We start from the raw sequence: 13,444 nt of genomic DNA, 5'->3' as shown, positions 1-13,444 counted from the left end.
TTGACATGCCAACCTTTCCATCTCACTTTTGTATGTAAGTGGTTTCCACTCTGCGCAAGAAATATATTCTTGATTTAATGCGAGTCCTGATAGACCATCATTGTGCTTTCGCGTCTTAGCATACCGTGGTTAAACCGATGTAATGCCATATAGTCGGTAATGCGACACCATAGTCTGTCTCCCTTAGCAAGTTGTTAACGAAAGCTTCTCACCTAGGATGTGACAATATCGCCTTAGTCTTTCGGCAGGATTGCTCACTGACTAGAACGTGTCGCTGGAGACAGCCGAGGATATCTATTTTCGACGGCGCATAAGTCAGTGACAACCGAGTTGCCAAAGAACATACTTAACGTCCAAGTAATATACCTATACAGACGGACGAGTCGGCCTTTATCGCAGTCAAGAACCCGATCCCTCGTTCATGAAGAATGAGTCCCTACACAGCGCCGTTGAAAATATAAATACCTGAAGACGATGCAGATAAATAAGGCGCCGGAGAGATACTAGGTTGGAACAGCATAGTATTCACTCGAACATGTTCGCTTAACTTACCCATGAAAAAGCCGGAGGGCATCGTACACTAGGTACTCGCCGTGGGGGTACGGCATCGACAATACGAGGAATAATACGAGGAACAATACGCGACGGTGTAGTACCGGAAACCGAAACCGAGAGCAGCGTGATGAGAGTCGTCGCACATACACTTGTCGAAACACACCGCATGATATCACATTTAGATAAGGGCAAAGCTGCAATGTATCATCATAGATCTTTACGCGCGTCTGGTCAGGGTCCGGGTAGGGGACCCTAGGGCTAAGCTCAGCTGAAAAAGGGTTCCCTTCGAATGTTATCTCCGCTCAAGTAAAGATGGACCAAATCTGGTGTATCTTTGGGAATGCTGCTCGAGAACTCCTGGGCTAGGTTAGATCGTTGGGGGGGACCCCCTGCAAGTTATCATACCGCCCAGCTGATGCATCGTGACTAATCGTGACTAGCAATACCTAGGTCCTATGTACATAAGGCAGCGGTGAGCGGAACGTCTTGGTTTAAATTACGGTAGGGTATGTAGAGAGGACAGATTACTAAACATGGTGATAGATAGGCCCCTATATCGTCTAGATGTACGGATTATGTACGGCACATGTCGTGCGACATGAATAAGTGGTAAAGCATACGGAATAGGTATTCTTGATTGAAATTGGACGTGGTCCGTTACCAGGGAACCCGGCGAACTTCGTAAAGAGAAGGGGGTACGGGGGGGGAAGATCCCGGATCGGTTTTCGAACCCACGTGGATGTAAATACAAAGAATAAGCGACGAACCAGAGCCCAACCCCATAAGAGCAACCGAGACCGAAATAATTCGTCCAAGTGATAATGGCGTCGGTAGTCTAAGAAAGCTATAAGGCGCCACAGAAATACATAATAGCAGCGCCAAATATAGGTAATAATACACTTAATAATGTTCGTATCACGACGCCTCCTTGACGAATAGGATTCCTGCCGATAGAGTATCACTGCTTTTGGACAATCCCGCCCTTCCTCCCCACAGACCGGGGCTGTCATGGAAATAGTAAAGAAGAAAAAGAAAAGAAGAAAACGCCTCGACATATATGAAGCGCGTAAGTGGTGCATGTCTCTTAATTTCATTTAATATACCTAGCTTGTATATTTTTTTTTTCTGCGGAAACCCGGTAAAAGCAGTTATCGATGATACCTTGATTCCGGGATTATGAGTAACACTATATGAGGACGCAATATTCGCGTTAATATGCCAGGCGCATTATTGCAGTCAGAATAATGCTGTCATACAGTATTTCTGCCGTCTCTTCGTAAAAAAAGCTGCGCTAAAATTTTTTTTTCTTTTTTTCTTTTCAAGTTACCGTGCTTGAGAAGGGTTCGGTTGAAAGTTGAGGTAAAAATCCTAATATCCTCCACTCATGTGCGTAGGCACACGGTCACCGCCGAACCCTAGGAGCTGCTATGTCATCGGAAAAGTGTGGTTTGGTGAGATTTTCTGTGCCGCAGAGCAGCAGCTTTCTCTGCAGTAGCCGTCTGGGTTCTATCGTTTTTCGAAACCAACGTGTACGTACACAACCGTCATTTTCGATCGCCCGATCGGGTGGACCAAACTATGCCGTTTCCTTTGCTCCTGCTTTCTTCTAGTCATCGTTCCAGAAGGATGCAAGACGAAACCGAACAGACGATTTAGAAAGCGGCTGAAACTCTGCAATCCCATCTGGTCTCGTGATTTCCGTAGGGCTGTCAGAAGTACGTACAGTAAAGTAGATCGATTGATCGCCATTGCTCACAGTCTGACAGAAAATGGTCAGAATCGAAACAATGTTACCCACCACCAACACCGACACCACCACCACAACCACCACTTCGGTGCTCGCTTCACACCAAAGCATATCACCATACCCGCTGCACATTGACGACTTGTACAGTAAGTAGGCTATTCCGTGCCCTTGAGCCTCCATCGCCATCTAAATCTCGTATTAAATGCAACGGCCCGGCCCGTTGCGGGTGGGTTGGCAATTCGATTAAATACGTAGTGTATCTATCCGGGCATCGTGAATAGGTTTAATTTGTAGAAACTCCCATCACGTATGTATGTACCTATCGGCACATCTTGGCGCCGAGAGAGCGAGAAGGGGGGCCTGGTTCCGGATATGGCTCGGAAGTTCCGCGGTTTGCTGCCCCTCTATCCTGGAAGTTTGGTACAGCCGGGAATAGAAAAAGCAAAGTCCTGTCGTGCACAAGGCTAGTAGATTGAGGTGACATGTCATTCAGGAGCAGGGGTGAAAGGGGAGGCCTGACGGGAACCGGTTGTGCTGGACCTCGGATACAACAATCGACAGGGTGACAACCAATACCTAACTGCCACGGAAATGAGAAGTGAGTAGATCATCGAGGAGCAGGGATCAAAGGCATTAGATAATTACATTATAGTGGTTGCAGCCTCATCATTATTCAACCTATGATCCTATCAATCCACTTCGTCCACCCAACGTCGGCGCACAGCAGCCTCATCGAATCAACCGGTAAGCTCACAAAGAGTTCTTGCTTCATCGAGTCCGCCTTGGCCGGGAGTATCAGAGCTGTACCAAGGTTCCACGAACCGTGAGCCCGCCTAATTGCATCCGCCTTAGTTACGGGTACTCCCGGTATGTTCCATTCGACGTCCGCGCCGAAATGTCGCCATGTGTTGAATGCCAGCGCTTCGGGCATCCGTGGGTCATAATTCACTCCTACTAGGCGTGGGTCGGGCGCTTCGCATAGCATGGCGAGGCGCCGGCTGACGTATTCCTGGTCGACAGCGTCGATAGATGCTTTCACGAGCGGGACGAGGCGAGCAAGTTCGCTGTCGTCATCGCAAGCTGCAATTAATTGGGTCTTTAATGCCTTCGTAACAACTGGTAGGGCTGCATTGCCAAAGTAGTTTTCTGTGGCGCCCTTGAAGGCTCTCGTTCGCCAGTTCACCGAGTTCCATAGCATGGCATTCCGTCTTGGTTCTAACCCAGGTAAGTTATTTTCGGTTGCCACGCGGGACTTCGTGATATGCGCAAAGGCGAGGGTAGCCAAGCTTGTGTAAGCCGACGGCGACTCCACCCCGCCATTTTGAGACCGAATCAGCTCTCGGAGTTCCTGCAGTCGCTCGTTCCTGAAAACGAAGATCTTGCCTATCTTCTCGATGTTTGCCATAGACGGTCCAGTCTTTAGGATTCGCGGTTGCGTTGGGCCGCTAAGGTCACATAGCATCGTATATTCCGGGCATCTTTTTAGTAGACGTTGGAATGTAGCGCCGTTGTCGTTGTGTATGGTAATTGGGCCTCTCTGGCTGCGATGGTGTAACATCGGAAACGTCTGCTCGGAAGGCAAGTTAACTGGAGCGTTTCGAGTCTGAGCAGCAAAGCATTCTAGGAAGACACGCAACGAGCCCCCATCCACCAGCCCGTGGTGTAAGAACATAGAAAGTAGTAGACCACCGGGCGGGAACTCTGCCTGTACCTTGGACACCGGTATCGAATCAAGGTTGGAGCTTACTATGCCCGAAACACCGAACCGGGAACCAACGAATGCGCCTGGTGGGAAACCGGCATCCTTCATTCGTGAGTATTCTTGTCGACTCGTTTCGCTTGCGGGGAGCACCTGAAAAGGAATATCTTGTGAAGGTGACCGGTGAAGTGAGACGCTACCGCTATTACTATTAGCCCGAAGCCTCCCGGCGAAGACTGGCCGTTCTCTCGCCAAACGTTTAAGAGCAGATTCGATATGCCGAACTGCGTCGTGCCGCCGCTGATTATCGCACGGGAAGCAGAGTACGACGCATATATAAACGCGAGGTGCGTTCTGGTTCCACACCGAAAGTGGTTCTTGCCAACCAAGATGGTTTTCCTTATCCAGCATTGGCAATGGCTGGCTCACTGCAGGAAGTGAACGTGTGCGTCTAGTAGTAGCATTGGCGAGTGGCTTGAGCGGCCGGTTTTGTAAGTTGCGACGTCGTGGCCGCGTAGTTACCATGTCTTCGCCAATCGGTGACCGCCTTTTACGCATCGTGAACGGATAGCTTGCTTGTGAAGGCATGAGTGTGACTAGGTATGAGGCGCTAGCCTCTTGAAGATGAAGGGGAAGTATTTCACGTGGTACGTGCGAGTAAGTTTCTTTGGTGCTGGAGTATGAAGGAAGTATCAGAGGCTTGGGAGATATTCATGCGCTTGTCGATGAACTCTCTCATCGCGATAGTATAGCTCTGGGAGCCCCGAGGCATGATATCTCTTACTATGTATGAGCTGACGAAAACCAGGAGGGGCGATTAGCGAGAAGCAGAGCTAAGGTTGCGAGAGATGAAGATCTCTTAGACCCTTGCTAGCTGAGATCAAATTGCAGGTCAGGTAATAATACCCAGAAGAAGGCTGGACCACCCTGGTGAGAAGTTCATAAGCTGTTTCCACTGTTTCTAAAGACGTCAATGTTGGGCTGATTATTCCATAAAAGGCTGGCTGCAGATGTACTACCCCTCGTAACTCCACGTCGACCGCGTATGATTACCGTCGACAATCCCCTGCTTAAATGGGAGCCGATGGCGCTAGGGAGCCCATAAAAGCCGTCAGATATGATGTTGGTTTTTGGTCAGAGCCGCGGCGCGCTATCGCATGCAGGGCTTGGGGTCTTCATCCATGCGCTCACCCAAGGGTATGGGCAAGGTCATTTGGTCTGGGCGTCGGACTAGATTTCCGTTTGCAGGCCGTAATAAAGCTCAAGATACTAGGATAGCAACCACGCCTTTCCGCGCGAACGGTTCCCACCCTTTTATACCATTCTCCAAGGCATTGAGTGTCCATTTAAGAAAAATATCTTTGTCAGTTTACACATCAGGTCGGTACAGCAGCTGTATTTGAGCGCCGGACTCACTAAGAGGGTCAGAAGTGAATTCACAACACGTACTAGCTAATCCTTGTGGGGGGACCTTGACTCGGAACATTATCGAGTCGAACTCGCGCTCGGCACTGAGCAGGGGGCATCCGAAATCCAGGTAGATGGTACGTAGGTAAACAAGGGAGTCTGAGCAAAAGCACAAGCTTGTCACTATACGGATGAGTGAAGCACACGCTAGGCAGGAGGATTTTCCTCGTGAAGGCCGGTGGCCAAGCAAATACACGACTGTCCCCTTCAGAGTGAAGCAATTGCCATTCAGGAACGTAGGCCATCTCGACCAACATGTCATGATGGAAAATGAAGACATCCATATCAGCTATCAGCTCTCACACGTCCCTCTCTTCGGACGGTCACAGGCTCTGAACAGCAAGTATCGGCTGGCAGCCTCGTGGCGTGATTCAGGCTGACCTGGAAGACAGCATAAGGTGACGCGAACTTATCAAGCTGTGCGTTCAGATGAAGAGGGCGCGATAGGTCAACAATTAGATACGCCGAGGGCGTGATTCATAGATCAGGTCGGCCGCATGACTCCAGACCATGATCCGAATCTCGGGAGGTAAGGACGAGAAGAGATCCATGGTTGGTCGCGGGCTCGGAGCCGATGATGTGTTGGCTGACTAGAAGGAGGTGATCGACAGATGAAATGCATAGTGAATATATGACTTGTATGCATGGAATTTTCTGTCATAAATGAGTAAAACGCCGGGTTTGGAGATAGGATGCCAACAAGCCGGAGGTGATAAGAATTTACACTCGAATGTGTGTGTATGTGTATGTGAGGTAGTCTGTGTGTCATCTGTGATGTATGTATGTATATTTGTATGTAGTTTGTACTTTACTAAGGTGAATGGAAAGACATCGGTTCCAAATCGTCGGTGGGGGCGGGGAATAATAATAATTAAGTTCATTGTCGTAGATCGAGTGGATTGGAAGTCATCCGCTGCTTCCGTATTCAATAAATCCCCTGCGGCTTCTGCTTCTAGACTCGACTAGGTACCTAGGTACTCGCTAGGCTTGCTACATGTAGGTGGCCCGTACCTTTTCGTTACACAAAATTACTCGCACGAGCTAACTCTTAGTCGAAAATACATAGACACATGTACTTTCCTAAACGGGTAATTGCATATAGCCGCATTGGGTAGTTGGGCTTCTTTTTTTCCTTTTTTTCTTTTTCCCTTGTCTCATTTCGCCTTTTCCTTTTAGTACTAAGCCTCAAGTACCTAATACAGCCTCCTTGCGCAGTCATTGCATTGCATTACATCCAACTACACCTATATGAGCATGCATGGAATAATGAAGTTAGGTGCTTACTTTTTCTGTTTTGTCTTTCGGACCGTTCCCCACTGACGAGATATATCCGTTTGGGTAGACATCCGTTGGAGGGTTACGTCGACGATGATGGTTATATCCCTGGTGTGCATATCCCACCGTCATATCTTGGAGTCGGGATTCGGGACCCATCCTGTTGGGACTGGGGCTGACGGTCCGTCCGGGGACAAGCGAGCACAGCATGATCTGACGATCCTGGTATCGTAGGATTAGACGTATGGCGGGCATAGGAAAGCTCCCGAAGGAAAGTCCCCGGATCGTTCGTCTCACGTCACGCATATTCCTTGATTCTTCCACGAATGCTGACGTGAGGTCCGCAATATCATAAGTCCATGGTCCAATTATAAGGCCACAGTTAACGTCTTTTTTGGCTCAAGGAATCAAATCTGACGCCTCACACAGGCGACAGTCAATGCAGCCTTGTGTAACACCGAACAACAACTCCTCGCAGACCGGGGAACAGCTCCCAGGCAGCCAGTTATCATCTTAAAATCTCACGGCAGATATCTAGAGGCCTCCATACTAAATCATATTGCATACAAACCACCTCAGATAGTATGCGCTGTAAGTCGGACAAAGTGTCCTTCCCCTTGTTGAAACCACAACGGTTTTTAACCATAGTGTCATGCGAGCTATATTGCTTATTAATTCACCCCTTTGATCCCCGGCGAAAAGACGAGGATAGGTTTTACGACTCGAAAATAAGGGCTACGCCAATAATAGGGTGCCAAACTCTGGCGGCGAAGGGAAGCAAAAAGCAATTCTTAGCCATTAATTGTCGGGTGTGTAATGGCGCTTGCATATGACCATGGTCCTTTATGTTTCATTCTAGTAACATGATTTGTAACCTGGTATTATAGTAAACTGCCAATTGGTGAGAATGGTGATGAAGGCTGCAAAACGCAGTTACATACGGAAATGGCTTCCGAAATACTTATCCGTCAGTCCTATGACTTGGGTTGCAGTATGGCGGTTGCCCAATCATGGGGTTTCACGAGAGTCGGGTCGGGTGCAAACGAATAGATTCTCAAGATGCCCAATATTCATTCAATATTACTTGTGGGTTCTTCTCATGGCAACTTCTTATACGAGTATACGGCTGAATCCCAGACACATGACCCAAGTAAATTTATCTGACTTGCCTGTTCAGTGTCATATCTGCATAGTCCCATACAATGCTAATAATTCGTGGCTTTATTTCCGCCTCCGTCTTCCCTAGTAATTTCTCGCCAATCCCCGTTGCATAATGTACCAGAACAAAGATTAAACTTTTCAAGATGAGGATTATAATTACTCTAGATAAAAAGGATATCCTTCGTAGATTAAGAAGATGTTCTGGGAAACATATTACACTAAGGCAATACATGTGATGGTAGTATATCAATCATCTCTAGTTGTGAAGACCGGGAATGCTTTTGAGTTCAATGCATATCAAACGAAGCTGTCCTAGGGTTCCAATTGCCCGGTCATATAGCTGACGCAAACCACGATCTATACAGTGCTCAGATTCGAAATATGACTAGCACCAGTATTTTGCAGAGCAGCCGGCTTCGGCGTATCTCTCATCTTGTTTCAGCTGTCTTACAGATGTTTAAGTCTGACACAAGATGCTACACCGAATATTTTGCTTGTGCGGAGATGGTGCCGGTAGGTTCTACTGGCTAGGTACCCATCTACCTATCTTCCAGGCTATCATATTTGCGCAGCGTGTCTTGGGAAGATGCGATGTTGATATAAGTTAACGGAGACTTGGCATTATTTAGTCTAGACAGAGCCATAGAAGGACCATGTATTATCGGGGTTTGAAGACACCGATTTGAGCTGTCCACAAGCGAGTAAAACTAAAAACTACCTCATGTTGCTCCGTGGATCTGGTATTATGTAGCTTACGTACCGAAACATAGGTGGTTAGCAGTTGGCAGCCCTTTACATAGTCACAATAACTTCTAGGGCGGGCATATGACTATCACGAGGTGAAGCAAGAAGCATAAAAGCAACTTTGTTGTCCCGTAAGGAACTTTGGGCTAATCATGGGAGCTTTTGGCTATACATACTGAACGTATATTTATAAATGTTTCAACTACAATCCTAGCAACACATATGAATAGGAAATTCTGTGTGCTTAATTTGAGATCCCAATGGCCTAATAACAGTCTCGGGTAATAACCTAGTTATTAAAGAAACACGGCTTTCACCGTAACTATGAAAATTCTTGCCCATATACTAGAAGTATCCTCCATTCCACGTGTTTTATATAGAACCCTAGCATTTGGTAGGTAGGTTACTTAAACAAAGCCGTCCTTGTGTCCTTACGCAAAAGTAGCCTTATCTAGGTATACAGTGATGAGCGTTGACTCGTAAAATTCGACTTCCTATAAGGCGACACGAGCTCTCAAGTATGAGTCAGGATAGAAATGAGGGAACAAAGGTGTATAGATAACACATCGAACCTTCAGGAAAATGAAATCCTATTTTTGATAAGCTAAAGCTGTTAGTTACATCTGATCTATAAATTTATACGATCATCTACTCTCACTATAAGTTATTGTTAACGGTAACCCTTGATACGATATATAGCATAGAGTACGATGTAATTAACTAGTAGAAAATTAATGTATGTGATATATTAAAGAAATCTATTGATGCTTACTCCTCTTCAAAACTACGAGCACTTCGGTGCCTTGTATATACTTATCCACCAGCTAGTCGACACTAGGCTATCATCTAGTGAGCCATCTTCGTTACATAGCTGGTTATAATTCTTGTATTCTGACAGCTATGGCTAACGTATAAGTTTTATTCGTCGCTGTATCCATACAATCATATTAAGCATTGGCTTGAAAATTATAATGGGCGTATAGTGTTAATATCGCGAGATACTGAACTACGGGATAAGTTGAGGACTAAGTATGCTTGTATAATATATCACTTAGAGAGAATTAATAGGCAGTTCCGCTCTATAACTAGTGGAAGAACTATGGGTGAGGTCTAGAATCAATTATGCTTCCTCCCGCCGTCTACCTAAGCTTGGCTTCAGACATCATTGGGTCGGTGTATGCTGTGTCTGAAATAAGACTATACGTCAACCTGTTTACATAGAAATGCTGGTTACACCACCTTCCTTTGAGTCGGGAGAGAATGGGATTGATACTTAAGCTGTGGTGTTTTATTTGACCTTATATAAACCCTCTATCAAGGAAGAGTGATTACATAGGTAGACAATACTTGTTAACTTTGAATTTCCCATTTGGAATTAAGACTCCAACATGTTTTATTATCAACTGAATAGCCAAAATATCCCTGGACTAAGATGATAGTATCGCACACAAGTATTACCCTTAAGAGATCCCATAGCTATAGGAAGTTCACGATGGTAAATATTTAAATGCTTAGAACTATTCTAGTAGCGAATGTATATTAAGGATGTAATACGATGGTAGCAAATATACGTAAGTATGTTATATTTAAAAGTAACATCAACTTCACTGTAACTTATTCCGCTGCCAGTTACTTATTCGAACTTCCAAATATTCCCTAAACGGTCTCCACACGCAAACCGAAATTTTGAAACTCAAGGGATTTCTGCTTTTACTTGCGTGTCTTCAAGATTTGGTACACATGAATAACCCACGATGGTAATATGTATATGTAACTACCTACCTAACCCAGATACTACCTCTTACAGATACTACTTACTAAGCCTTTTCATTAATTAACGTAAGGCTCTAAACAACAGCAAAGAAGGTTGTATCGCATCCACACTTCCCGTTTAGGCAGGTTTCTAAATTCTCACTGCATGGCCCGATGACCTGGATACGGCAAACCATGGATGGGTCACATGCAAGAAATACGACACAACAAGTTGCGCCGATCTTGTCGGTACTCAATAGCCTATCTCGTTTATCGACTCTAAGGATTATACGACGTCGTTGGTTTAATGAACCTCCAATTGTCCCTTTCTATTGGTGTTTTCAAGTTGCGGGAAAATGTGTATACGCTAATTGATCAAGTACTTGGGGCAGGGCGAACTTATTGGAATACCTTGCCTAAATCTTGCACTCGGCGTCAAAACTGACCGGGAAAGTAAAATTACTTTCATGGATCAAGTTTTGATGTACCTTATACGTTAAGTAAATTATGAATATAAGACTAGGAAAATCATCAAGGTATGTACATATCTGAGTATATGGCCTACAATAACAGGAAACCACTATCAAATCGTAACGCAGATAGAATCTTATCTGAATTAGTCTGTATACTGAGCGACGCACACGGCATCGTCTTACATCTTTATCTAAGTTCGGTTGTTTTCATCATCATGGGTATCAACCGTTACTAGCCAGTCAAAAACATCGCTGACTATCTACCTCCCGATGCATGCCAATATTGCGGCCGTCTCTGTAGAAATTAATAACGACGCCCCGGGCGTATGTACGATGATGCTCTTCGGCCGTCAAATGCCCCTGATGCCCCATGACCAATGATGAATGCAATCCCAAGGCTAAGCCTATTGTACTCCAGAAACTCCAACACCCGTTGCAAAAAAGAAAGAGCTACCATATTCACACGGAAGAGTTCTTAATAAGGATTTGGTGAAAGTATTGAACATTGTCGGTACTGGCGAATGCGCTCCCTCCAACGTAAATGTCGGTTTGCGAACCGGGGATTATTGAATGGCATTGCTCATAGCATTGCTCATAGCATTGCCTCCCCGGCATCCCATTGATGGTCTTGGCCGTCTAGAGCTGTCGCAATAATTACGTTTCTCGGGGCGATCAATACCACGTATCTATTGCGGTAAGAGAACACCCTTCTCATCGCGTGCCAACATAACTTTGCCCACAATCTTCTCGGTCAGAGTCGCACACCAAGGGTCGACATAGCCTGTCCAAAGCATCGCGGCACCGTAGTTTAGAGGGATCCAAAATGGTAGGGCGATTATGAGACGCCACCCGCTGGGGAACATGAGCGTGCCGTGAATCGTTTCACCCTTGTCGTTGGTGATGGGTGGGGGCACGTGGATTCCATAAACCATCCAGCAAAGAACACTGCGAAGGAGAGGACCGTGTAAAAGATAAACGGCAAAAGACTGCTTGCCAAACCAGAGCAAATATTTGCTTGACATGATATCACGTAGAGCTGGGCTGAAATGTAAACCCAAAGTAATCAATTCTAAGCCAATTCCGGAAGCGAATCGAGGGAAATCGGGGTCCTTGGGAAGGATGCGCTTCAAAACTTCGAATTGGTAGCGTGACCAGGCTACCCATTCTGGGTGTCCTTCAGGATACGAGGCAACGTAGAGACCTAGAAACAAGAAGATCGCAGCCAAAACTTGCGAGACTTTCGGTCGACGAGCAAGCCATTCGGTGGCAGGAGGATGGTTTTGCAAGTCACAGAGGAATACACCCCAGAAGAACTGCATCCCAAAAGCCGCTGCGATATAATTAGCTTTGAAGCATTTGAAGCAAAGAGTCGGAGAAGTGAGAGCGTACCGTCGGCTGCCATCCAGAAATACGCATACATCATCAAACTCAGGACCATCCTGAACTGAGGTCGAATATAGGCCGTGGCAACAATAAAAGTATAAACTTGCATGCTTCCCTTCAGCAATGGTAACAATGTCCATTGATTGCCATCGTACGCGTTTCGACCTCTTGTCCAAGTTGAAATGATGTTCTCAATCAAGTGTTTAACCGACAGGAACACGTTCGCTTGGCGATCGGGTGCGGTCTTACCACACCACCAACAATCACTCTGCTTTGCGACCAAAAACATTCCTAGATTCGCCATTATCCAGATGATGACAGTTGCGAGACCACAGGGTATAACCAATCGAGGAACACGGCGGAGGGCGGACTTGGCGATAGATGTGAAGGCAGCATCTTGGTTGTTCTGTCGGTACAGTTTGATAGGTTTAAGAGCACAGACATAGCCAGTAACAAAAGCGAAGATAGTGACACCGATACGGCCCTGAACTAGGATTCGTAGGAAAGGTAGTTGCATAGGCCGCGGTGCTGAGCCGTTATGAGTAGCTGGGAGGAAAAGGTCGCCATCGAAAGCTCTAGCGATATGAGTCAAAACCACTAGAGTGGATGCGAAGCCTCGAAGACCCTATAAACGGATAATACTGTTAGCTACGAAGAACAGCTGGAGGGTTAGAGTTCGCCTTTTCCATCCCATCCCCTGCTTAGCTTAAACCATGATTCTGATTCGGCGCAATGTCCACCATCCGAAGATTCCGTCTCCATGTGGGCCGATGCCTCTTTCAGCTGAAGTTCCGAACTTTATCGTGACTTTGAAGGTTCGAAATTTTTGAAGCGCCATATTCGATCGATATCCATTCTCGTCGCCGGTCGCATTCCCACTTACAACGTAAATAAACTGGTTAACTTACATCGACCCATTTGACGTTTCCTTCTCTACCAATAGCCATTATGACGAGTTGTCGCGGAATCGCAAAGTTGGTATGATCACTTCGCTGTCATGCCTCGATAGAAGGGGCTTGGATTGGAGTTGGTGTAGCCAGAGAACTGATGTCGGAAGTAACCAACACCTTATCGGGTTTGAGAACCCTGTTTCTCAAGGTACTGCCGTGCCGGACGCACCACCTAATTAAGTAAGGGGTTGAACGAGGGGAACGAGCGAAGCTGGAATGTTACGGTTCGGGTCTGTTG

General features: G+C 46.3%; 3 protein-coding genes across 3 annotated transcripts; all 3 read right to left on the bottom strand.

The window, feature by feature from the left end:
- Nucleotides 1-807: 807 nt before the first annotated feature.
- F4817DRAFT_189474 (uncharacterized protein) lies at nt 808-1,925 on the bottom strand. Its single transcript, XM_049298451.1, has 3 exons — nt 1,812-1,925; nt 1,084-1,741; nt 808-1,008 (listed from the first exon to the last, which is right to left on the bottom strand). Exon 2 carries the CDS (start codon nt 1,647-1,649, stop codon nt 1,116-1,118), a length of 534 nt encoding a protein of 177 aa, XP_049156858.1. The 5' UTR covers nt 1,650-1,741; nt 1,812-1,925; the 3' UTR covers nt 808-1,008; nt 1,084-1,115.
- Nucleotides 1,926-2,975: 1,050 nt separating this feature from the next.
- Nucleotides 2,976-4,559, bottom strand: F4817DRAFT_318048 (uncharacterized protein; the record flags this gene model as incomplete). The annotated part of the gene is made up of 1 exon (XM_049300884.1): nt 2,976-4,559. One exon carries the CDS (start codon nt 4,557-4,559, stop codon nt 2,976-2,978), a length of 1,584 nt encoding a protein of 527 aa, XP_049156857.1.
- A 6,775-nt stretch (nt 4,560-11,334) lies between these two features.
- F4817DRAFT_189273 (acyltransferase family-domain-containing protein) lies at nt 11,335-13,444 on the bottom strand. The gene is made up of 4 exons (XM_049298449.1): nt 13,430-13,444; nt 13,165-13,378; nt 12,263-12,881; nt 11,335-12,203 (listed from the first exon to the last, which is right to left on the bottom strand). Exons 2-4 carry the CDS (start codon nt 13,201-13,203, stop codon nt 11,560-11,562), a joined length of 1,302 nt encoding a protein of 433 aa, XP_049156856.1. The 5' UTR covers nt 13,204-13,378; nt 13,430-13,444; the 3' UTR covers nt 11,335-11,559.

Source organism: Daldinia loculata (assembly GCF_022478755.1).
Source record: "Daldinia loculata strain CBS 113971 unplaced genomic scaffold F4817scaffold_42, whole genome shotgun sequence".
NCBI lineage: Eukaryota > Fungi > Ascomycota > Sordariomycetes > Xylariales > Hypoxylaceae > Daldinia > Daldinia loculata.
The sequence above is the reverse complement of the archived record's forward strand: the minus strand, read 5'-3'. Positions and strand labels throughout refer to the sequence as shown.